This window comes from Etheostoma spectabile, chromosome 16, assembly GCF_008692095.1.
Source record: "Etheostoma spectabile isolate EspeVRDwgs_2016 chromosome 16, UIUC_Espe_1.0, whole genome shotgun sequence".
NCBI classification, from domain to species: domain Eukaryota; kingdom Metazoa; phylum Chordata; class Actinopteri; order Perciformes; family Percidae; genus Etheostoma; species Etheostoma spectabile.
In genome coordinates, this window is record NC_045748.1 from 7621528 (window position 1) to 7646313 (window position 24786).

General features: G+C 40.7%; 1 protein-coding gene across 2 annotated transcripts in view; it reads left to right on the forward strand.

The window, feature by feature from the left end:
• Positions 1-24786, forward strand: part of LOC116704482 (breakpoint cluster region protein) — an 82467-nt gene that overhangs the window by 28754 nt on the left and 28927 nt on the right. For both annotated transcript variants that reach the window (XR_004335692.1, XM_032540014.1), the window contains exons 2-4: positions 16635-16819; positions 22793-22897; positions 23647-23832. Coding sequence is in view for 1 of the 2 variants with exons in the window: in XM_032540014.1 (XP_032395905.1) it covers positions 16635-16819; positions 22793-22897; positions 23647-23832 (476 nt within the window). In the remaining variant the exon portion in view is untranslated. The remainder of the gene's footprint in view (positions 1-16634; positions 16820-22792; positions 22898-23646; positions 23833-24786) is intronic.

Genomic DNA, 24786 nt, shown 5'->3' on the forward strand with positions numbered 1-24786 from the left:
GCCAGACTTGTTCTTTTCGCTCTTGTAAAAGCAACACAAAACACAAAGTTCAAATAAATTCAACTTTCAACACTCTTCTCCAGTTTTGAGCCTTTCAACACTGAGCGTATCTCTCTGGTTGAAGAACTCAAACGGCATGTTTTCAGAGTGGTTTGTTTATCAGAAAATGCCACAGTGACTAACAAGAACAAGATTTTTCTACGCATGGCTAAAGGTTGGGCCCTCTCCTACTCAGTTACTGCTATTTCAGACTGAGAAGGTAATTACACATAAACTAAGCTGAAGCCGATTCTTTGATACTTTTCAAACGGCACCATGCATTTGCATACATATCTTGCATATATAGACATATAAATCTATCTAACATCTAACAAATTATGATGAAGGTGGTTATTATATTAATCGTATGCCATGCAAACTTATTACTTTGGTGCAATTGAAGGACTAACATACACTGATGGTGTTGTGTGCTCTGCGCTGTAATATTAATTAATATCAACCTTTTTACACCTCTCATCTGGAATAAGGGGGCTGGGCTGTCTGAGGATAAATTCCAGTGAGGCTTCAGTAAACACATCCAGCTATGGTGGGATTTAGAAAAGTAAGGGGACATGTCCACACCACCCCCAATGGAAATTGTTCTTTTGTACACTTCACACTTTACTGTGTCTAGATTGCTGAAGACTCTCTGGAGAATTTCATGGTTAAACAGTGATAATATATGATCTAGCAGTTATACCCTGGTGCCTGTTTTTCACCTAGAAGCGAAACTGTAGTTTTTAAGAAATGAAACGCTAATGGAGCAATTTATCTATATTTTGTGTTGTAATTGATTTTGATTCATACTAATCAGGGCTGCACAATTAATCAATTTTATCCAAATTGCAATATGGACTAGTGCAATATCCAATTTCGTCACATTGTGCAGCCCTTATACAAATCTCTTGAATGATGGATGGGTGGACATCCATCCAATGGTCCGCTTGATCGATGGGAATAGATACTCTCCTCTCTATGAGGAAACTCCTACTGTAATGTTGACTAAACATTTTTCAGGGCTTTTTCTCATAGACTGTGCGCTCAATGTATACATGCATTTATTACATAACACACTGCACTATTCCATGCATATATGTATGTACCTGCTATATAGAGCCACATGTGCTTTGCTTCTTTTCATTCTGATTTTGTCACATACATGTGCCATATATCTATTTGATTTGATTTATTTCATTTTCACTACAAAAACATTAAGACAGTATTATATATTACACAAAAAAAGATGTGATGGTTGATTGCCGAAAGACCCTCCAAGGGGCTTAATAGGTGGCAAACTACATAGAAACAATAACGTTTAACAATTTAAAAACAATTTATTTTATTATGTAAAAAAACCAAAAAAACAAAAACACATTTAATATGTATGAAAACACTTAAAATTACATTTAGAGCATAAACCCAAATGGAAAATTCAGACAACTTAGGAGCAACAAATTGACTCTCACTTTAAACTGTTCTTCAGAAAGCTCAGTGAGTCTATCTTGTTGTATCTACAATATCTATCTGTGCACTTGTGTTTGCTTTTGTTTTCCCATTTTGAACATACAGTATTTCCTATATTAGCTTGTGTTTATGTGTAGGTGTTAAGTGTCAGTGTGACACTGGGTTACTATAAGTTCTTGCGCCAGAGATGTGGAGGACAGTGTGCCAGCATGCTTTTCCACGGGGAAGCAAATAAACAACACACACACACACACACACACACACACACACACACACACACATATATATATATATATATATATATATATATATATATATATATATATATATATATATATAGTCTAATGAGAGCTTCCTGTATGTCCCTGCTAGGTTCTGTTGCCAAGGAGACCAGACCTGGGCTGAATGCATCCAATAAATACCTGGGAGGATTTAGTAGTGGGAGTGAGGGTTGGAAAGGGGTTTGCTTCATTCAAACATCCCTGGTTATCATATCACAATGCAGCCGTGAAGGGAAAAGAAATTCCATGCAGTTGGCTTGGCTGCTGGCCATTGTTGGTCGTCACATCACAAGTTCACTTTGGAATATGTCTACAAGTCTCCATCCTTCACAAAACCATTGGATAAATGCTTTGAATTAATTTTTTTTTGCCTGGTCCTGACAGCCGTCACATATAGCGGGAAAGGTGGGATGGAGACATAGCAGTTCTTCAGCAAAGTGATGAGATCTAGCATGGGATCCTGCGTGGAGGGGCATCAAATAGCAAGCTGGTTCCTCATGACTAAGTCCCAGAGGAGACTGTGGTGAGCTGAGCCCATAACCTTAAAGAGACAGTAGCCAGACAGCCAGAGGAATAGAGATAATTGAAATGACTGTCTGTGTAGGCTGACTCTTTTTTCATCTCCCTAATTATTCAGTGTCCTCGTTTTGTGAAAATGTGCGTGTGCGTACACATGAACAGAGAAAGGGTGAATACATTCTAGTACCTCATGAGTGTGTATTTGATCAGACGTTGTTCAGGGGCGAGACTTGTATGTTGAATGGTGTTTGTGTGTGTGGTGTGTGTGTGTGTGTGTGGGGGGGGGGGTGATGCTGAGACGCTTGAAACTGGCAGACAGTCAGACTGGCCCAGTGCCAGTATAAAATAGGCTGAAGGAGAGAGGGGGGAGGACAAATTCCATGGTAACAATCGGATCAGGTTTGAAATTAATTGAAAGGATGCTAAAATGACAGTTTACCTTGTGGTGGAATGCAATCTTACAATTTTCCTGTTCTATATTTCAAAGGTAGCATGCTTTAGAATACTCTTGAGTGAGTTGTAGAGAATTTGGCTCTGTAAAGAGCACCTGAGGAACAACAAAAGATGAGACGGGCAGATGAAGGTTAGAGCCATGTGTGCATAAGGAACCATGAGCCAAACAGTAGTCTTTATTTTTATTTTTATTTTTTTTGGGGGGGGGGGGATTCACTGTTTGCACACTTCCCTAATTTCAACACACACAAAAAACATTTAATAAATATTCACTTGGGATACTTAATTCCTTCTGATTATATTTCCTAAGTAGCTTCAATAAAAGCCTCCTCTGCATCTTGACAGGTTACCTAATCAGGAATGAAATGCTCTTCCTGTTGGCTGTGGTAACCAAGGCAACAGTTCCCCTGGAGATGTATTTTGGCAAATCTCTATGGTCCGTTTAGCAAAGTCCTAACGTGTGTCCCCTGAACAGCTCCAGCATAAAGCAGCAGTTTATTGCCCTGAGCAGCAATGATGCTGCAGCTTGTGTTTGACCAGAGATTAGGCAGATTGGAGCCTTTTGTGCTCGTTCTGCTGTGTGCCGATGATAAGCGCCGCTGCAGGCTGTAATGTCTGACTCAGGAGCTGTGGGAGAGGGGACAGGGCTGTGGTAAACTGAGTGTAGCCTTTTCAAGTTTGATCGGACATATATTAGTGATGGATGATTTCCTAATGCCTCAAAGTGTTACAGTGTTGCACTTCCAAAGCGGGAGGGTCATTGGATATTCAGCAGTTTGTACAGTAAAATTAGAATCAACCTTTTCAGCTTGTTAGCTGATATCTTACACCTAATGAAAAGTGAATGCCAAGAAGTTCAAATTTCTGGCATTTTTGTGTATATCTTTACCCTTAATGGGTACCTTTGTAAATAAAAAAAAAATAATAAAAATAACCCAAACAATGAAATGATCACCACGTTTGGAACAATCTCACCCCTCCCATTAAACTACCTAACTGATAACCTATTCCTTAACAGTTTTGAATGATCCTAACCCACAAATGCAACATCCTGGTTTGACAAGAAATACACAAGTCTAAAGATGTGTTCAACTACTATTTCACTGTTTTCTGATGAAATCCTGCTGCTTCTCAAATTAGCTTTCAATCATCAGCGTATATCAGATTTTGTATGTAGCTGTCCGCTGTCATACTTGTTATAATAATCATTGGATGTCATATTAGAAGGGCTTTGAATGCCAGTTGTATAGGCTATATGAAGCTAACTGCAGTATATTATTAAGAGGCACATGTCAGTTGTTTGGAAGAAAGGTTTTGCAGAAGTACAGAGGGTTTGACTTGGTTTCTTAGAGACAAGCTCAGCTGCAGCAGAAGGAGTGCAGCATTACCTGCATAACAGGACTCAGGGGGATTGTAATGTGGATGATGTGATGTGCCTTTAGAGATGAAATAAAGCCACGAACACACTCGTTGAATGTCAACATGCTGTAGGAAGCACATAAAATGATTGGATGTGGTTTCGAGCAGCATGGTTGGAAGAACATATGAGCAATTTCCCCCTTTCCTTCATTATTACTTCAAGGATTTTATAGCTTAGTCCTATACTGGAGAGAAAGCAGCAGCCCTTCATTGGTTCTTTTACACAAATCTGAAATTTCACATGCTGAGGTATATAGCACACTCCTCAAAACTTAAATAAGTGATTAATGCATTGACATGATGGCTTTACATTTAGACAATCACCAAGCTTATGACACCATGTGGAAGTAGCCACATTTACCGGCTGGCTGATGCTAGTTTTGCATCTGATTTGCTGCCAGACTGTATTTCCATTCTGTAGCTGTGCACCACCTAAACAGTACATATACCATGATCCCATAACCATAAAACTCACAACTACTGCACATAACTGCAGTAAGTAATAAAACGTGTTACGCTTGGGTACACGAAACCACCACAGTTAACAAACTAACAAAGCATTGTAATGGCTTGGTCTTGGTCTTTCATTTAATGGTGAAACCAACCACCAGTGGTGGAAGAAGATCTTTCACTTCAGTAAAAGTAGAATTACCACAGTGTAAAAATACTCTGTTACATATAAAAGTCATGCATTCTAAATTTTGCTCAAGTAACAGTCCATATTAGCATAAAAATGTATACAAGGTACCAAAAGTAAAAGTACTGATGTTACAGAAGAGTTTAGAGAATGTTCATTATTTATGCGTTAAGCAATGCACTATTTTAATGTTGCAGCCTGTAAATGTGATGCTAATGTTAGCTACTTGATACACTGTTTGGGGGTTTAATCTATAATCCATCCATCAACTCTACTACTTTATCCTTGAGGGTTATTGGGGGCAGGAGCCAGTCCCAGTTGACAGTACTTAAGCACAATTAAAAGTAACTGTAAAGTGTACAGTGCATAAATAAATGTGCTAAATTTCTACCACTGCTAACTGTTTGTCCTTAAATTCTGAATAACCTAAGAAACCAAATAGAGGTGGATAGCATGTAGTAGTGGTTGTAATAATAGGAGTAAAAGTAGCGTTAGATATGTGTGGAACTTAAAATGATGTGATACAAATAAACTGAAAAGACGTGCCAATAGTAATTAGACCCCTGTTAAACATCAGTCTGTCAGACAGATAATTTACCTTTTATTTGTGGGATATTGTGTCACAGATTACTGCTCAATCGCTTGTCTTTGCTAATTGTCAGCATTGTCTCCAATCAGACCCAAATGAGGAGGAGGAGGAGGAGGAGGAGGGTTGTGGCCTTACACTCAATATCCCTCATTATAATAACTTTAAAGTGTCAAATCTTCAAACACATGTATGACAGTGATGTGAAACAATCACTCTGTACTGAGTGATTGTTTCACATCACTGTCATACATGTGTTTTACTTCTGGTTTCACATCATGAGGCTCTGCCAGACTAGGTTAAATGAAACAGGAGCAAAACCTCATTGACATTCTTCTCTGTAATCAGCTAAAACAAAGCCAAATCAAACATGGAGAACAGTGATGTCACCTTTAGGGGGAGAGCATTTAGGTTACCTAAGAGTGAGAACAATAGAGAGAGATGAGATTTAGGAAATGTAACACGTTTAAAATTAAAGACTATTATATAGTTGTGTATTTCTATTTCTTTATATATCATTTTGTAACTGATGTCGGTCAGTCAAAACCACTTTGATCCAGTTGAGTAATTTTAATCTGTTTATTGATCCCCAATGGGGAAATTACAATTTACACGCTGTGTCCACACTTTGTTAGTTATCTCACACACAGTCCTGAACTACACACACACGGCACGCCCAGGATCTGTACATGCACTATTGGAGAGATATCAGAGTGAGTGGGCTACCAGCCAAACCAGCACCCTGAGCGGTTGCGGGGTATGGTGCCTTGCTCAAGAGCACCAGGAGGTGAAGTGGCATTTCTCCAGCCACCAATCCACACTCTGTACTTTTTGGTCCATACGGGGACTTGAACCAGTGACCCTCCGGTTCCCAACCCAACTTCCTACGGACTGAGCTACTGCCAGTAGAGATTCTTTTATGATTTCAAGACATGCCAGTGTTTTTAAAGTAGAAGTCCAGATGATTTTGAACTTAATCTTGATGGCTAGATGTCTATGAGTACTGTCGATAGGGGGGGAAAAAAAACCAAAATTGGTATTCGCCAACTGGAGTTGCTGCAGCTAATGGCCAGAGCTCCCAGTTAGCTACAATGCCAGTTGTGGAGGCCTATTCTAAAGAGTGCCTTTGTGCCTCTTAGCTGACTCAAGATGCAATTACAATGTCTGTGCAACATGAACAGGGCCCTTACATGACAACAAGATGTGTTTTCAACTCAGACATTGTGAAAAAACAAACGTTCAAATGTGTGGTAGTGTCATTAGCTGGGCTAGCAGGCCAGACCAACCTCCTTGCTTCTGCTTTCTCTCCCATCGCCGCCTTCTTTTCCGGCTGCTGCCGACAACAATCCAGGGGAGGTATGATCTATTTCCTAGCTAGTGATTATATTGATTGAAGTAGTAGTACTGCTTATTAATAAGATTTGAGCTCCCTTGGAGGCATACATGGACACACAAGCACACACACATAGGAACACACAGTAACACAAAACCCATGTGACCTTTGTCCCCACTCCTTCACTGCGTTAACCTCTAACCTCCAACCTTTGCTCTGCTCGGGGCCTTGAGTGCCTCCACCCTCCAGCAACAGACACATGAAAGCACTTAACACCTGTGATTGTGTGGTAACCTTTTGTTATCTCAGATACTCATATGTCGTCTTTTTAGTAGCCACATAACGGCATGGCTCTGTAGATGACAATAGTGGTCAGTCAGTCTGTTCGCCACTTTGGTCTAGCCCGCAATAACTCAACAACTACTGACTGGATTTTAATGAAATTGTGTACATATATCTATGGTCCCAGAAGATGATTCCTGATGGCTTTGATCACCCTCTAACTTTTCCACAATGAGGTTGACATTTCTGGCTACCCATACGCCTCAGCTGAACTTTGTATTTAGTGCTAATTAGCAAATGTTAGCATGCTTACACATTAAACTGCACACAATAAACATTATACTTGTCAAACAGTTTGATGTCACATATCAAACTTTCACTACTGGGTTCTGTAGGAATTGAGAGCACAACAACTGTTTTCATCATCAGTTCAAGCCACCCTTTAAATTGTTTAGTCACACATTGTTTTTTTATTGTTTTTTACTAAGATGATAAAGCATTTACCAGATGTGAGGAATTGTCATTGTGATATTTTATCGTGCTTCACAATAGTAGGATCTTGAATTCAGGCATGATAAACTGTTTTAGTCACACATTGGTCTGTGTCTGCATCTTTAAACCAAGTTCAACAACTATTGCAAAGATAAAGAAATAGCGTTCCTGTCAGTCCCATTCATTCTAATTTTATCGGTTACAATAGATCGTTTAAAACCCACACATTATTTAGGATAGGCGGCAGGCTGTTTTGCAGAAAGCCATGGAGGTTTAAATGCCAGCTTCAGTGTAGATAAATTAATGAGGCTGCTCTCCACCCACACTGAAACACACGCAATGGTTACGGTGCTCATCATGCATTACAGAGAGTGTCAGAGGGCTGAGGTCTGCCCTCGAGATTTATCGCCGCAGTGAGCTCGCAGACTGGCTCCCGCAAAGGCCATCGTTGAAGGCAAATGAGAGGAAAGCAGAGAGATGCACGAAAGGATGCTTAGAAAGGTAGTATTTAGAAGAAGAAAGTTAGAGAAAGAAAGCTTTTGTGTAATGTGAAAGTAAAGAGCAGATTGTAGATAGGAATGTGTTATTATTGTTCTTACCTGCAAGACATTACACGTACCGTAAAGACCCTCTACTCTAAATACTTAGAGTCTACCATTTGCTGACTTAACAACCTAAAAGCCAAGCATCTTTTTATTTTTCATCGCACATTACCATCTTTGCCCGTAGAAACCACAGTCTAATGAGCGTCGTCCATGTTCCGGAGCGGAGCTGGTAATTTAGCATGCTGCATTATTAATCAGTCTCTGTGTGATTTTGCAGCAATTTGAACGCTTATTTCCCCGATAATGCTTCATGGGTCGGGGTAATGAGTCTCTTTCCTAATGAGTTTAGCAGTTGACGGAGAAGACATGACAGACGATTGTAGAATCAAAGGTTTGTCTGGCAGGATGAGGGTAGAGTTGTGTGTGTGTGTGTGTGTGTGTGTGTCCACTGAGGAGAGCGCTCTCCTTGAAAGTCTTGTGTGATCAAAGGAAGCGGCGGCAGGAAGGAGAGAGAGAATAGAAGAGATGTAGACAGAAACAGAGAGAGGGAGAGAAGCGTTAACACACACAGCGACAAGGGAATCTAAAAAATACACGCTTTGACAGGGGCTGTTGACTTTGGTTGTTTAACTATCTTCGTGTCCTGTCTTTTTTCTACTGTAATTATGTTTTTTTTAAATTGTCTCTTTTCGTTACTCCGCCACCTCCTTCTGCCTCCCAAATGTTTGCTTTGTCTCTTTCTCTCTTCCTCTAAAAACCCTTTTTCTGTTTCTTTCCTTGCCCTTTTTTCTACAACGTACGGGCCAAAAGTTTCAAACCCCCTTTTTTCCCCAAACTTTTCCTTTTTTTTGTTCAGACTATTTACATAAAATTTTCACTAAGACATCCAAACATGAAACCGTGAATTTGGATTAAAAAAAAGTTGAAATAACTAAAAACATTCTTATATTCACCCCCAAACTTTTGGCCTGACTCTTTTCAATGCTTATGACGGGGATTCTACCCCCAAAAATCCGCCTTCCTCCCTCTGTCGGGCTGATGAAAACAGATTGTCCCAAACACCACTTTCTCTGAATTATATTTTTTTTAATTTAAATAACTTTGGGCCTTTGGACTGTGGTGGGAAAACCAAAAAATTTATAAACTCTTCAGGGGTTTTTTTCCTAGTTTTCTTTCGAGTGGAAAATCCTTGTTTGATAAAAAATGAATCAACGATCTTTCCCAAGCAAAGAAAATGTTCTTGCCCCTTTTTTAAATTTTATTTTTGTGTTGACTAAATCTTTTGCTTTCATTAATTTTGGGGTGGGCAGTTTTTTGGAAAAGGCAAAAGAAACTTTAGAAATGCACTGTTAGTTACTGTGGTGAAAATAAATCCTTCTTCTTGCCGCTGCCCCCTCCTCTGTCTTAAGCCCCTCCCACCAGACGAGCAGGGCATATGCACACTCTTTAAACAGTGACCTGTACAGTACTAGTCATTCATTTTAATCGTCCCCATTGTGATTGTGATCCCGATTCCCTTATATAGCTGCAATTCTATGAGAATTACCGCCCTGTTTTCTTTGTAAAGCTACATAAACATGAACTTCAATTAGCCACAGCCTTGTCTACGGTTAGCAGAAGGCTAAAATAGCAACATTTTCTTTTGCAGTGTAGGCTGTTTTTGCCAATGCCGGAAAAGCAAATTTTTCTGCAAGATTTTTGGACATTGAATCTAAAAGGACGTGCATAGGCATCTGTATTTGTAGAACAGCCAATAGGGGTATTCTCTCTCTCTCTGAAATGACCTGTGATTGCCCAAAGTCTCCCATCACAGGCTAGATTTTCTAAAGCCTGAGAACTGAGCCAAGAGGAGGTGCAGAAGCCTATTTTTTCTCAGACCACTGGAATTACAATATGCTGAAAGATTATTATGGAATTTTTGGAGAAATGACGCACACTAAACTACCTACCCCAGCTTTAAGGTTTAGTGAAGTTTGACAATAAATATGCTGATGCTCCTTTGACGACTGCCATGAAAGACATACAAATAAGTTGTTCTGTTAGATCCCAGTAAGCAGCATACTACCGCCACAGGCAATGCTGCGGGTGACTCTAACTCATCAATGCGTGCAGCCTGGCTGTTGCATCTGACGTTGTTTCGTTCCCTGTGGCTGATATTTATGACATGACACATAGGCCTGTCCCCATGAGTAGTTTCAGAAAACCACGCACACATTTAAACATATATTTTATCTAAGCTCATAACACAAACGGTAGCATTGTGAAGCCACACCGTAAACACAGCACCTCTGCATGCACACACTAACATCTTCATTCCTCTGCTCATCTCTCCTCCTCCAGTGGTGTGATTTCAGACGATGCCCTTTCCTATGTAGCCTTTTTCTTTCGTCCCTCTTCTGTCTCTCATCCCTCCACCCTAAGACAAAGGGAGGATTTCTTCACAGCAGGGGGCGCTGTTTGTTTTTAAAGGAGCAACATCTCAGACTTGGCGATCGTCCCGGCCTTATAACTGAAACTGTCTGCTGCTGGGTTGTTTCCACAGAGATTATCAATGCTGAGGCAAAGAGATTACCTCCAGGAAACAAATTGCTTTATTATGATTTCTCAACTCGTGTAATGTTGATAATGCCAGGAAGCGGGAACAAGGAATTCACCAGCAGATAGACGTCAGGCGGCTGTGATTGCTGGTTAAAATAGTATTCACGATAAATTGCCTGCAATTGGAAAAACGAGATGAGGAAAGTTGCTGCCTTTGTATGGGGAATGTGTGGTCCTTTGGTCCTCTCAAAGGACCGAAAGAAATTCATAAAATAAAACAAGCTTTCTGCAGGGATGGCGATTTGTGTAGCCAAATACTCACTTTGCTCATTCCATGGATTCCAAGACAGTTGTATATTTTACTGCAATTCTTTGAAGAATGCCTTTAGGATTCATCTTCATCTTGTGAAAGTCCCAATCTAGTTAAACTGAATTGTTTGTATGAAGGATGCAAAGTGCCCACTGTGACCTCAAGTGAAAGCAAGCCATTCCTCTCTAAAGTGTCCCCATGGTTGCATCTTCTGAGTAGGCTAAAGGAGCCACACCTCCACATTTTCATGCCTAATTTGCAGATATCAAGAATCAGAACTTCAAGAATACATTCACATGTTCAATGTATGACGCTCTGCAACGTCTGCCCTCTAATGACAAGACATTTATCAAATTAACTGCTGTCAAGTGCCTGTGCAGTCGCGGGAGGATTATGAGTGAAACGCTGTTTGCAAGTTCATTTGACGGCATGTCTGTCCCCCCCAGCGATGCTGTAGCTGAGCCTTCACTTTAATTTCCACAGCTTTCCCTTGTCTACCAGCCCCCTCTCTTCTGAGTTAAATTGCCTCTAAATTGGATATTTAAAGGGAGGTAGGAACTCATGGGAAGAGTGCTTTCTCTCTGCTTTCTCTTTTCTCTCCTTACAGAAACTCTCACCCCACTTATTTTCCATCATAGTTCACATTACAATACTGCATATGTATTTTACACCATTTTTTTCGGGGCAGTAATGGAAAGTGCAACATTATTAGCAGGACAGGGGTGCATCTTATTTATCTCCAGTATCCAGACATGGCCTCTTCAATAAGCTTAACCCCTCCCAAATCCAGCACACTGTATATGAATCAGATTTAGGGTGGAGGGGGGCTGGCGGAAGCCAGTAAAACACACCATTCAATCTCTGATTACATTTTCTTCTCTCATCAAATAGCAGGATTAAGAGAGAGGACTAGGGAGTGTTACATTAGTAGTGTGACATTATGGTCCTATGGGGCTTTGTGGGGCTTTATGGTAAGCGTGTGAATGTATTTGTAAGTGTGTGTGTGTGTGTGTGTGTGTGAGTAAGAGCCAGAGGTGGGGTTATATTGGTAGTGTAAGGATGGCAGGCCTCAGGCGTCAGCAGCCGGGGCAGATTTATGACGGCCATGCTGAGCGGAAAGCTAGCGGGGGGTTGGAAAGGCAGCTCATACTATCGAGGATATCTTATGCCTCCTTTGAGAGTCACTTGCTCTCTCTCCGATTTCATGGCTCTCAGTCGGTCCCATTGTCTTTGTCTTCTTTCTCTTTTTTGCTTTTTCTAATATTCCTTTTTTTATCATGGGAGTTGTCATATTTATATGTTATTTATGTCTTACCAGTGGCTCGTTTTCTTTTTGTTTTTTTCTTTCTCCCCTCCTTTCCGCCAGCACCACACAGAGCATAGCAGGACTTTAGGCAACAATTGTTTCCTTTGTCTTTCAGCCAGTGCACTCTTCATTACGATTAAACACAGACAAGCCTCTTAATTCCTTGTATGTGTGAGAATGAGCAAGGCAAATAGAGGGTCAGATCATTCATCTTTTTTAAAGCTGTTGCAAGTAAAGAACCATTCCTACAATCTGATCTAATAGAACTAAACAAGATTATGAATCTATTTTGATCTGTCGGTCTGTACCAAAAATGTATTGACTTCCATACCAAGCCCTAGTCTTCTCAGGTACTTGGTGAGTTGCACACAAACATCACAACTAGATGTTAAGTCCATTCTTTCCAAAGTGTATCCAGCTCCATTACCCATTCTTGACTGCAACTGTTAAATCCTTGCAATCTCTGTATGCTAACGGCTCCCATGTACAGTATTTGAAGTCTTCTATTATTCATAACGTCCCCTCAACAGATCAGTGTCACATGACACCCTGATACCCCTGCTCTGTCTGTGATATTGTTTTGGAAAGACCTGTGTGTTGCCATGGCAGCTGAGCACCAGCTGTTCCCAGTGTGGTTGTAGTTTTCCACCTGCAGCAAGAAAAAAACCTGTTGCCCTCCCAAACACTGTTTCCATGTAAACATTTTTTTACGTGTGTGTGTGTGTGTGTGTGTTAGCTTGTCTCTCATATTTTCATGTTATTCTTTTCCTGAGGGGGGGGGAATTGTTTGGGAAACAAGAAAAAAGGGGAAAGTAAAGCAGCTCAGCTCAGGAAGAGCATGATGCTGATCTTTCAGCAGCATGGAGATGAAGAGGCCACCTGTGGACGCCAGAAATCAGCAGAAACACAAGCAATCTGTTCCCATGAAGGATAGAGAGTAGAGACAGCAAAAGATAAAGAACGTCAGATGTGTGTGTAGAGATGCAGGGGCATAGAAACAAAGAGCATGAGAGACAGTAGGAGAGAAACTGACTCAAGGCGGAGTTAGAAGCAGTGTCTGGGCCGAGATGAGGTCAGACGTGGACAGACTGAAGTCTAGTGTTTGACGACCACAGGCTATAGTGACCCATTAACAGACTTGTAAAGCTCAGTCCCTCCCCCATTGGAAACTGCTGGTTTGAAAGTATACATGAACACTATATTTGGTAAGCCTATCAGCAGACTAGTGATGGCCTCAACTGTTTTGATCTATACATATATATACAATTACTTTATGAATCCTTCATTTGTTATGGAAGAAAACACGTTGTCTTATTTGTAAAAAGCCTGGAAACTGGAACTGTAAACCTTGTAACTTTTGTATTTTAGAGACGTTCTCTAGAAAGTCAGAGTCATATGGCATTTCAAATAATGTATCTACAGGTTATCATTATTATTCATGACTGTGGTTTTTGGTCTGTGACTTTGCCCAATTTTAATCAAGAGGGACCACACACACACACACACACACACACACACACACACACACACACACACACACACACACACACACACACACACACACACACACACACACACACACACACACACAACCTTAGTGTGTTTTCAGTGACCGAACTTTTCCGAAGCAAGGTGGTGGGAAGATTAAAGTAACACCAACGATTCTTTTGTACCTTAAAATAATGTTTCCAAAATCGTTTCAGTGGTTCACAAGAATTATGGTGGTGGACAATTTCATTGTTTTTATTCAAGTTTAATTTACTCCACACACTCTGTATGTCTTTATTATCTGTATTTATATTTTTTTTCCATTACAAGTACTTAATTTTTCAATATTATTTATGGTCACAGGTAAATATAATTTATATTATGGTTACCTACTTTTGCTATATTATTTTAATTACATATTCAATTTAATTTTAACGTCACACACTTACACTGCGATATTGTTTTCTGTACTATGGCAACCGCACTTTACAATACCTTTATTTGACGCCACTTTACATTCAGCCATACCTTCTGCTTATTGTCTGTTGTTTGCCTGTTTGTTTGTGTGTTTGTTTGTTTTGCTTTTATTGTAGAAAATGCTGCTGTAATAAGGGAATTTCCCCGCTGTGGGATGAATAAAGTACAATCTAATCTAATCTAATCTAATCTAATCTGATCTAATTCCGTTTGCAACCTTTTGGGGGACCTAAAAGAGGAAAAGTGCTTTGGTGTTGCTTTAAATTAGTCAGCTAGATATATTATACTCTCTAACATGAACACACAGAAGTGGTTTAGGAAATTCAAAAAGAAAAACATGCCAGGATACCACTCACTCATTTCCCATTTGGTGTTTTTCACATTCACACCCTCTATTTATAGCAGTGAATCAGACCTAAAAACGTGCAATGTCTTTTTGTTAGCATGTTGTTTCTGAATGTTAACAATCTCTAATATGGTTAAATCTGCTAAAACATCAATGCTAACTGCTACAGGCTGAATGTGTAAGCATGTGCTTTGCCATCCATCGTCGTCCGCTTATCCAGGGTTGGGTTGCATGGGCAGCAGCTCCAGTAGGGGACCCCAAACTTCCCTTTTTCAAGTCACATCAACCAGCTCTGACTGTGCTTTTTTTTAAGATTGTTTTTTGGGGCTTTTTCACTTTATTAAAGTTGATAGGCATGAAAGGGGGAAGAAAGATGGGGGATGACATGCAGCAAAGGGCCGCAGGTCGGATTCTAACACGGGCCGTTGCAGGACTCAGCCTACATGGGGCGAATGCTCTCATTGGATGAACTAGAGGAAGCCCTAAAGCTGACTGTGCTTTTTGAATACATCAAATCTCACCTAAAATCATACTACACTGCAATTCAGTCAACAAAGAAGAAGAAGAAGAAAATGATGAATGTTAAAACACAAAACATTAAGCAGAAGTCTGGAAATTATGATATATGTAAATAACAGAATATGTGCAGGGGTTGCAAAATAATAGCAGAGGCCCATACTTAAGACTAAAAATGAACGAAGAATGTGTAGTAACTACTCAGTTTGGTTCGCAAGGTTTGGCATTGTGAGAAGAGAGTTTGCAAACGCACACACACACACACACACACACACACACACACACACACACACACACACACACACACACACACACACATACATACACACACACACACACACACACACACAGAGCCTCTATGTTGGTCTTTGCCTGGCAGGATGCTGTTGGTCGTAGCAGGCGCAGTGGGCAGCACCCGCCCACAGGCAGCAGCGAGTAAGCGCAGCAAGCGGTGGGTGGGCTGAAGGTCAGACGGGCCCTGAACACTCTTGCGTTGTTCTTTCTATCAGTTTCTCTCTCGTTTTTCCTCACGCTATGACCTATGACTTTAAGAGCATATGTCTGTGTTGGTGTAAGCGGAAAATTCAGAAAACACAATGAAAGAGCAATACAAATAGAGGCATAGAAAAGGATCAGTACTGAAGTAGATGTCATCTGAATGTGTTCTAAAGCTACAGAATGCTTTTAAATGGCATGAACTGGTTTGAGAGTCTGACACTAAGTGCCTTGGGATGTTATTAGTCTGAGTCAGCACAGAGGAGGCCCGGCCAGCTTTCTGAGAAGTGTGGCTCTGTTGAATGTAGGAGTGGGAGGAGATGAGCAAAAGGTCTTCTCTTGCATCAAAGATGCGTGATGGCTTCCCCTCAGCTGTTACACTCCACATTCCCCGAACCGCTGACTATACTCACACTGTACACAACTTGAACTTAAACGGAATGCATCGCCTCATTGAGTGTGGCGCCGTAAAACAAGTTGTTTGTAATCAAATTGTAGTTTGTGTGCGTCCATCTCTTTTTGAGTTCTTTCTCTCCAACTTCTCATTGTAGAGATCAGCACCCAGAATCATACACAAAACCACTTTGTGCTGGCTGAGCTGTTATTTTCCCACAGAGAAAGTGATAGCGCCCACCTCAGAAGCAGGTCAGAGGGAAGTTGCTGAAAATTTCCCCAGGGATGCTGCACTCATTGTTCAGATTATTTGAACCTTGACCCAGTTTGTAGTCAGCCTCTTCAAGTGCTTCCTCTCAGAGCTTTATGTTTTTGTATGAGTGCACGAACAAAGATGCAGGGGGAACTCATTTTGTGTGCCCCAGTTTCTAAAACTGCATTAATTAGTGTTGGAAAATTAACTCTGCAATGCATGACAACCTTGTGTGAGTACGAGGCCAAGCAGTAAATGTAGGAATCCACCCTGTTTGCATTGTAAAGGCATTAATGGATCTGTGGTTACACTGAAGCTTACTTAAGTTGGGTTTCGCAAAAAAAGATATTAAATTATTGTTGATTTGCAAAAGATGTCTTGATATCTACATTAAAAGTGGTCAAAACAAAGTCAGAAGAATGTAAAAGGTACTTAAGGTTTTTTTTCTCTTCCCTGTCACAGATGGTCATTTCACCGGGACCCCTCCCACGTACGGTTACGACGCAGACCGCGCAGAGGAGCAGCGGAGGCACCACGACATCCTGCCATACATCGATGACTCGCCGTCATCTTCACCGCACCTCAGCTCCAAGAGCCGCAGCAGTCGGGACACACTCTCCTCTGGATCCTTAGAGTCCTCCAAGTCGGTCAGTACGCCATCCCGCTATCTCCTCCTGCTGACTATTGCATCGGGCAAATTTTCTCAACAGTTGTCTTTTGGAAATTGACTGAAGGATTTTCTTTTACTATTGATACAACGCATAAAACCATATTTTCCCAAAAACCCAAACCCCAGTTCCCCTTTTCAGTACAGGATCGGAAGTGGGCAAATCTTTTCTTAGAGCAATCCCGACCATCAAAAATCTTTTATTGACGAAAAATAAAATTTCCCCTTTTAGTGGTTTGGGAAAAGGGAAAAATTTTTGCCTGCCTCCAAAAACCCAGGGGGCCGTCATCCAGCAAAAAAATCACCCCTCAGAGTCTGGTTTTTTCTACCCCAGGTAAGGCAAAATGCCTCAATGCACCATCATTTTCCCCCTTTGGGGTTCTTTTAACCCTCCCCCCTTTTACACTTTACCGGGGGAAAACCCCTTAAAAATATGACGCCCTGGCCCTCTTAAAGGGGTTCCCAACGGAGGGGATACCCCACACACACACACACCACCAACACACAAAACACACCACACACAAAAACCAGGTCAGAAAAAGTTTAGTTAACTTTAATGCTAGAGCCAGGAATCTATTTTGCTTTTTAATTTTATTTTTTTTCCCCCAAAGAAGGGCCCAATAAACCCATGCTAAGCAAAAATTTTTAAAATTGGGATAGAGAGGTTTTTTGGGGAAAAATTTTAATAGGCTAATACTGCCCTCTCCCCCCCTTTTGTGTTTGGGGGAAGAAATCGCATAAAGGGGCCCGAAGCTTTTTCAGTTTCTCCCCCCCTCAGTCTGATAAAGCGAGTGAGGCCGGGAAACCTAAATTGATGGGTCAAATCTCCCAAATAAATGAAATAAGGTAGTCCCTTAAATGCAACCCAAACCTTTTGGGACCTGAATTTGGGAACTCTAAAAGGGTTTTTAAAAATTTTACACACACACAAACACACACACACCACAAGTTGTCCCCCACTATCTTTGGGGGGAAGTTCATTGATAAAATTTCCCTTCCCTACCCCCTTAAAAAACCCTTTAAACCATAAAACCAAAATCCCCTAACCAACCCCACCCACCCTCACCAAACCAAACCCCAACCATAATAAACCAAAAACCCCAAATCTTTTTTCCCCCTCAAACAGCCCTCAACGTTTGTGGGGACCAGCATTTGTCCCAACAAGCTGTCGGGACCCCAATAAGTATACTGTTCCCGTTTTTTGGTCCCCACAAATGTAGTTAAACCAAAACCATGCACACACACACCCCACACCCCGCACACCCCATATTGCTGCTTTAGGTTGCACTAGACAATTTTTTAAAGTACAGAAATGCAAACATCCTCTCAGAGCAGAATGATACATTCATTGTAGATTATGATAAAGACAATTTGCAGAATAAACTCATTTTTAGAGGCAGACTCCTAGAGCAAACCCAATGCTGTGTCTGCTTAGTGTTGGCAGAAGCAGACTCCAATGGCCATTTAAATATATTATACAGCCAAACAACATGTATCCATCAACATATTATCCATGCAGCCAGTTATGCTTTCAATAACATTTAAATGGAGTTGCCATCGTCCTTGATTTGCCCTTGGTCATCCACGCGTCAACCATCCTCCCAGTTGGCTTCTGTAATCGATCAGTCAAAGCCAAGACAAGCTCTGATTGGCTGATGCTTTCATGATGTCACTCTGATGAGTCATCATCATTAGCAATACTGATTATTTCATTTTCTCTCAAAATCAAGGAAAGCCTTGGGGGGATTGGAAGTCAGCGGAAGTGTGAGGACTGTGCTGTAATGCTTTTTTTAAAACAATTTTGCAAAAAAAACGCTGACCACATACATCCAATCCTAGTGCACAGTGTAACACTTTCTTGTAGGTCAAGGAAGGACAGCCAAATCCCACTCTCCCCCTCTCCAAGTTAAACAGATATCAACTTTTATGTATTTTCTTGGGTATGTAATGCATATTATTAATTGACAGTAGAAATGACCAAAAAATTAAAACGAGGGAAAGTTGGGGAACGATGCAACGAAGGTACTTGGCTGGATTCAAGTGTGGAAGATTGAACATTAGTCTGGGGAGTCTGCTCTGTATTTTCTCTGCACAAGAGGCGTGATCAACGGGCATAGTTCTAATGACTCTGTACGCAATTGGATAGTCCTTCACCAATCAGACCAACGATCTGGGTGACGGATTTCACATCAATGGGTTGCTGCGCTTCGGTGGTCGCTATATTGATAAAAAAAAAGCTGCTTGCCGTCACTTCTTATGTCAGGTTAAACCCACCAATGGGTTTGATTAGCCAGTTTGTGATTGGTCCCCGCAGATTGTCCCTACAGAATGTACAGTTTCCCAGCCTGAGCTGTAGGGCGAAATTAAATCAAAATCAAATCGCCGGCTACAGAATTCCTCTTTAGTCTATAAATGTTTGTTTTCTGTTCCTTTGGAGCCCTGATTTATATTTAAATATCGAAATCCTCCTCATTTTCTTTGCTCCTTCATTCTGTCTGACTTCACACTTTGAGGCAAAGACCTGAAGAGGGGAGGTCATTTCATTTTCTACTGAGCCAGCCCTAAACCTTTAGATAACTGTCTTCCATGGATTAGAAGGCTTGGAAAGAGTGATATCTGCTCTGTTATGATCTCTCACATCTGGACTGAAAATTCCCGCATTGCACAGCTTGTTTCCTTGCAATTAAAGACATACTATTAAAAAAAAAAACAATAGCAGACACCAACTCTGTCAAAGTCTATCACATCTGGCTGGAGTGCGGTTTAAATAACTATAAGTAATGCTGCATTTAAAAAAAAGCAATGCCTTTCTCTTGCAGCACAGGATAATTCTAAGACGGCTCCATTACTTAGCAGACATGTGGAGATAGGAAGCAATCACATTAGGCCTTTCAGAGAGCGAGGGATGGCAGAACAGGATGCTAAAGAGATTGGAAAGTGAAAAATGAAAATGGCTAATAAAGTGTGGAACAGGGCATGCATTGCCTCTCACTTCTCTCCTCTCTGGCCTGGCTCAGAATGTTTATATGAGCTGACAGTCTCCTCCACTCCATGGTAAAAAGAGAGAGACATGGGGAATAATGTTATTACAGCCGCTGCTGCTTGGCTTCTATCTGCACCTCCTGAGCTACGTCCTTGTGCTTGTCAAATAAACACTGTTTGCATTGATTGTCGTGCATCTCCCACAAACATTATCTGTGCATAAACAAATCAGAAGCAAATCAGAATTAATAAATCATTTTAGGTACAGCCACCGCTACCGGGTGTGTAGCTGAAAGGGATTAAGCGTGGGTTCAAATGTAAAATATTAACTTTGTTGCACATGCTGGGCATGATGAGAACATAGACCCACCAACCCAAATAAACCCCAAGCAGGAATAATGTTTCTTATTTTTTTTTACCCAAAAATTGCAGACAGACACCCCTTTAAGTCTGAACCCAGAGATGGGCTCATTAGTTGCCACGACGATGAATAAAAGATGATATGTCTAGAAATGTGGGTACTTCCTAGGGGAGTTGTCTGGGGTCTGAAACGATGAATAAACACTTTTGTCTCCACTCTGCTACAGTAGTTTAGTAACATGTGGCTGAATGTTAAAGTTTTCTCCATGTGATTTTGCTTCAAATATTCTTGATGCTGCAAATGGACCCTTGTGTTTCTCAGGCTATTTTACCAGCGGGCATATCCTGTGAGGGTAAAGTCAGATAACTTCATTCATTTTTCATTAATTCACAAACATTCAGGGCTCAGTTACTGCCCCAGGCTTTTTCTTTTGAGTCAGACAGATTCAAATGTATGGGGATGGCACAGTGGATACAGCACATCCCTATAGTGTGGGAGATCTGGGTTGGATTCCCACTGCAATTCATCAGCCAATGTGTCCTTGAGCAAGACACTTAACCCCTAGTTTTTCCAGAGGCGGACGACCTCTGATATATATAGCAATATTAGATAAACGCGTCAGCTAAATGTAATGTAATGTAATGCAATGCAACTTAATACATTTACGAGCAATCATAATTAATAATTGCATTACATATTTGCTTTCAATACCATTTAATTTGCACTCTTAATTCAAAAGGAGGAAACTTTTCCAATTTTCATGAGCAATTAAAGCTTTTTCTGATATTGTTTTATACAACACAGATCCCCGGACAGCTCTGTGTGATGCATAATACATGTCTGTCAGAATTATTTCCTCTATGCTTCACCTGAGAGAGAGACAAAGAGAGAGAGAGAATATATATAGTGGCAGTATTAACTATTGAAGATGACATAAACAGACTGATAAAGAGGAGGACAATGTGGTTACATTTTAAATACTGTCCCATTCTGCACCTGATTTCTCCAAACTAAATGTAATAAATAAATAAAGTAAAGCTGAACGATTAGTTGATTATGAGGCTAGTTGATCGACAGAAAAGTTATTTTAACTGTTTAATCTATTTTTTATGTGTTTTTGGACTGTTGGTTGGACAAAACAGGACATAGAAGATGTCATCTTGGATATTAGGAAATTGTGAAATGTTTTTAACTATTTTTATGACATGTTAGAGACCAAATGATAAAATTACACACATATACAATATAATACAATAAAGTGTACATGGTGAGGGCTAATGCAGTGGCCATGGAAATAGGTTTTAGGCCTATGTATGGCTCATGAATACTCTACATTGTTTTAGCATGCACAGTATACTGCTGCATGTAGTTGTAGAATTACAAGTGGCTTAAAATTCACAAACCTAAACCCCAAAAACATTTCATTTTTTTCCAATTCATTGCTGAAGTATGTTTTTAAGCAAAATGCCAAACAATGTAGAGATGTGCAGCTTTTCTCAATTCAATGTTGTTGCAAATCTAATTCATTTGGCTTTTGTTGTATTTGTTGGACAAAACAAGTAATTTAAGACACCAGTTTGAGCTCTGGAATATATTATGATGGCCATGTTTCACTATTTTCTGACTTTTTTTAGACTAAACAAATGATATATTATAATCTAATATTGATTCATCTGAAAAGTAATCACCAGGTCTAACTATAGAGGATAGGTTCACATTTGTTCAAGTCTATCTTAAAATAACCTGAAACCTAATATCATTTTAGGCATTTCTCATGGCTATTTCTGAACAGAACAAGGACTGGAGATATTGTCTCACAGAAGGATCTAGTCACGGCCGGTTTGGACAGGATGAACATTTGCTGCAACCAATAACTGTTTCAATGGACTTGGGCTGAATCTGCATTATCTTGCTCTCCCTCTCCATCTCTTCTTCTCCTCTTCTTATTTTAGTCATTGTCTCTCACCCTTCCTCCCTGTTTCCTCTCTTTCCTCCTCCTCATAGCCCAAGGAATCGGATGTTGATGCTGTGTGCGTGTGCGCGCGTGCTCTCGGCACTTGCGCATTCTCTTACAGACACATATTTATACGCCAACCCTGCTCCCATGGGAGACCCTGCCTGTTTGAGTTATTTCAGAGTTTGTGGTTAAACAAGACAGCCTGAGGAATCTCTCTGTCTCTCTGTTGTCTTTGATGTCCGTACTCCTCAGTGAGCTTCGACTCGGCTGAAGGGGATGGGGAGGCAACCGGGGAGGATTTTTCGAAGGTGCAATTGTTGCTGTTTGATTTACTAGGCTGTGGCGCTCACAAACCGCAAACCTGCAAAGCTCAGCTAAGAACTAGAAACCCTTTAATTTGAGATGTACTCACAAGTGATATTAGAAGTCCTTTTAACAGCTGGTGTAAGGAATAATAGGATGCTTTGAATGTTCGCCATGCCTCAGACACAAAAAGTATCCAGTGTGACAACCGTTGAGAAAAGAAGATAAGTTAAAAGTTAAAGAATAGAAGGGCATGTACAATCATCAATGGATGGATCAATTGTTGTGCATATTATTGCATTGCTGGGTCTTGTTAACTCTATTATTATATGTCTGTGTGTTTGCTACAGACTGAATGTGACCTGGAAAAAGGTTTGGAGATGAGGAAGTGGGTCCTGTCTGGGATCTTGGCCACTGAGGAAACATACCTCAGTCACCTGGAGGCACTGCTGCTGGTGAGCACACGAGCACACTCAAACACACAAACACACACACACACACACACACACACACACACACACACACACACACACACACACACACACACACACACATTTTGATTAGGCAAATTAGATATGGAATTATTTATTGAGAGACTCATCACATTTGATATTTATTTTTTGCTGTTAGATGCAAATTTGAACGTTGACACATTTAATAATAGCCAAATAAATACATAAAAAACCCAAAACCAAATAGTAAACTTAAAAAAGAAAGAGACATTAAAACATTATAAGGTTTGGTGATATGAAGTAAATAAAACATAGTGGCGCATTTACTGTAGTGTCTAAAGAGTCAGATGAAGAGTTTGTGAAGACCGAAACAATGCTAGAAGAAGAATGATTATTGGACTTACATCCATCATCTGGCCAGAAAAATGACTGATATTGTTACTGTGTCTGGTGGAAGTAGAATAGAGTCATAAAGGCAACACAACTAAAAAGAAAGAGACATGATGTCTGAGGTGCTTACGGGTCAAAAGCAACTTTTATACCTAGGCCGGGTATTGTTAAAAAACATAAGCGTGTTGCATGCTTATTGGCTTACTGTTGCTGACTCATTAGGTATTGAAAATAAGAATTGAATGACAAGGCATTTTTTGATTTGTAATACTTCAGAGGCAATTCGGTTGGTACCTAAAAAGTATTTAATTCGGTACCCAGCCCTATTTATACCTGTTATCTCCACTGTTTGTTCCTCTCAGCCTATGAAGCCTCTGAAGGCCGCAGCTACAACGTCGCAGCCCGTGCTTACCGTGGCCCAGATAGAAACCATCTTCTTCAAAGTGCCTGAGCTCTATGAGATCCACAGGGAGTTCTATGACGGACTTTTGCCCCGCGTCCAGCAGTGGAGCCACCACCAGAGAGTCGGCGACCTCTTCCAGAAACTGGTGAGGAAAAAGAAAGAGATCAATTCAGGGATTGGGGCATTTGGGGTTGCAGTTTGTGTGTCTGTACCCACGATGGCAGATGTTACTGCCTGACTTTACCCCTAATCGAAGTGACAACATTGGGCACCTAGAAAAGTTGACCGAACTAGAGATGACATTCAGGGTACTACAGCTGCGTCTCCTGACCTATGGACGCAGACCTAAAGCAAAACCCCTTTGCTAGAGTGACATTTGGGAGGCTTTAAAATCTGTTAGCGTGATTCAATAAACCAATAAGAGAAATGTAGTTTTGATTTTAGTACTGATGCTCTTCTTTATCATTTTAAATTTAGACAAATTGAATCTGAATTGTCCTGCCCTTCCTATTTCCTCCTGAACAGCCGCTTGCTCACAGTCTCTTCTTCCCTCCAGCAGTTTCTGCCAAGGATGTCAGGGCCAAATGTACACTGGGTCTATTTAATCATTTTCACAATGGGTCAATTAACCCACAATGAATCATTTGTTAATTCCATCCGAAATACTGCTCCTCTCCCTGTCTCTTTTTCTCTGTCTCTCCCCCCCTCTCAGAATCACTTATGCTTGAACACACACGTGCATGCACACACACACAGAGGGAGGTGCAGGCGTGTTTCACAAAGCCGTCTTTCTGCCTCAGGCAGCTGAGGCCATCGCTGCACTGTGTGCTTTGTGTCTCGAGGAAGCTGCTATAAATATGAGCAATACACACACACACACACACACACACATACACTTAATAACTCAAAAGGCTCCTCTTCTCTCTTAGCTAAGAAATTAGGATTTAATTTGGATCTTTTATCGTCATAGAGCCATACGCCAAAATCCAGTGTTTATCCAATGATTTCTTTAAAAGCTTTAAAAAACTGCTTCTTGACTTTACATGAGCCTTTCCATCCAACATAACTGTCCCACAAAGATGTGACGTCATGGTTTTAA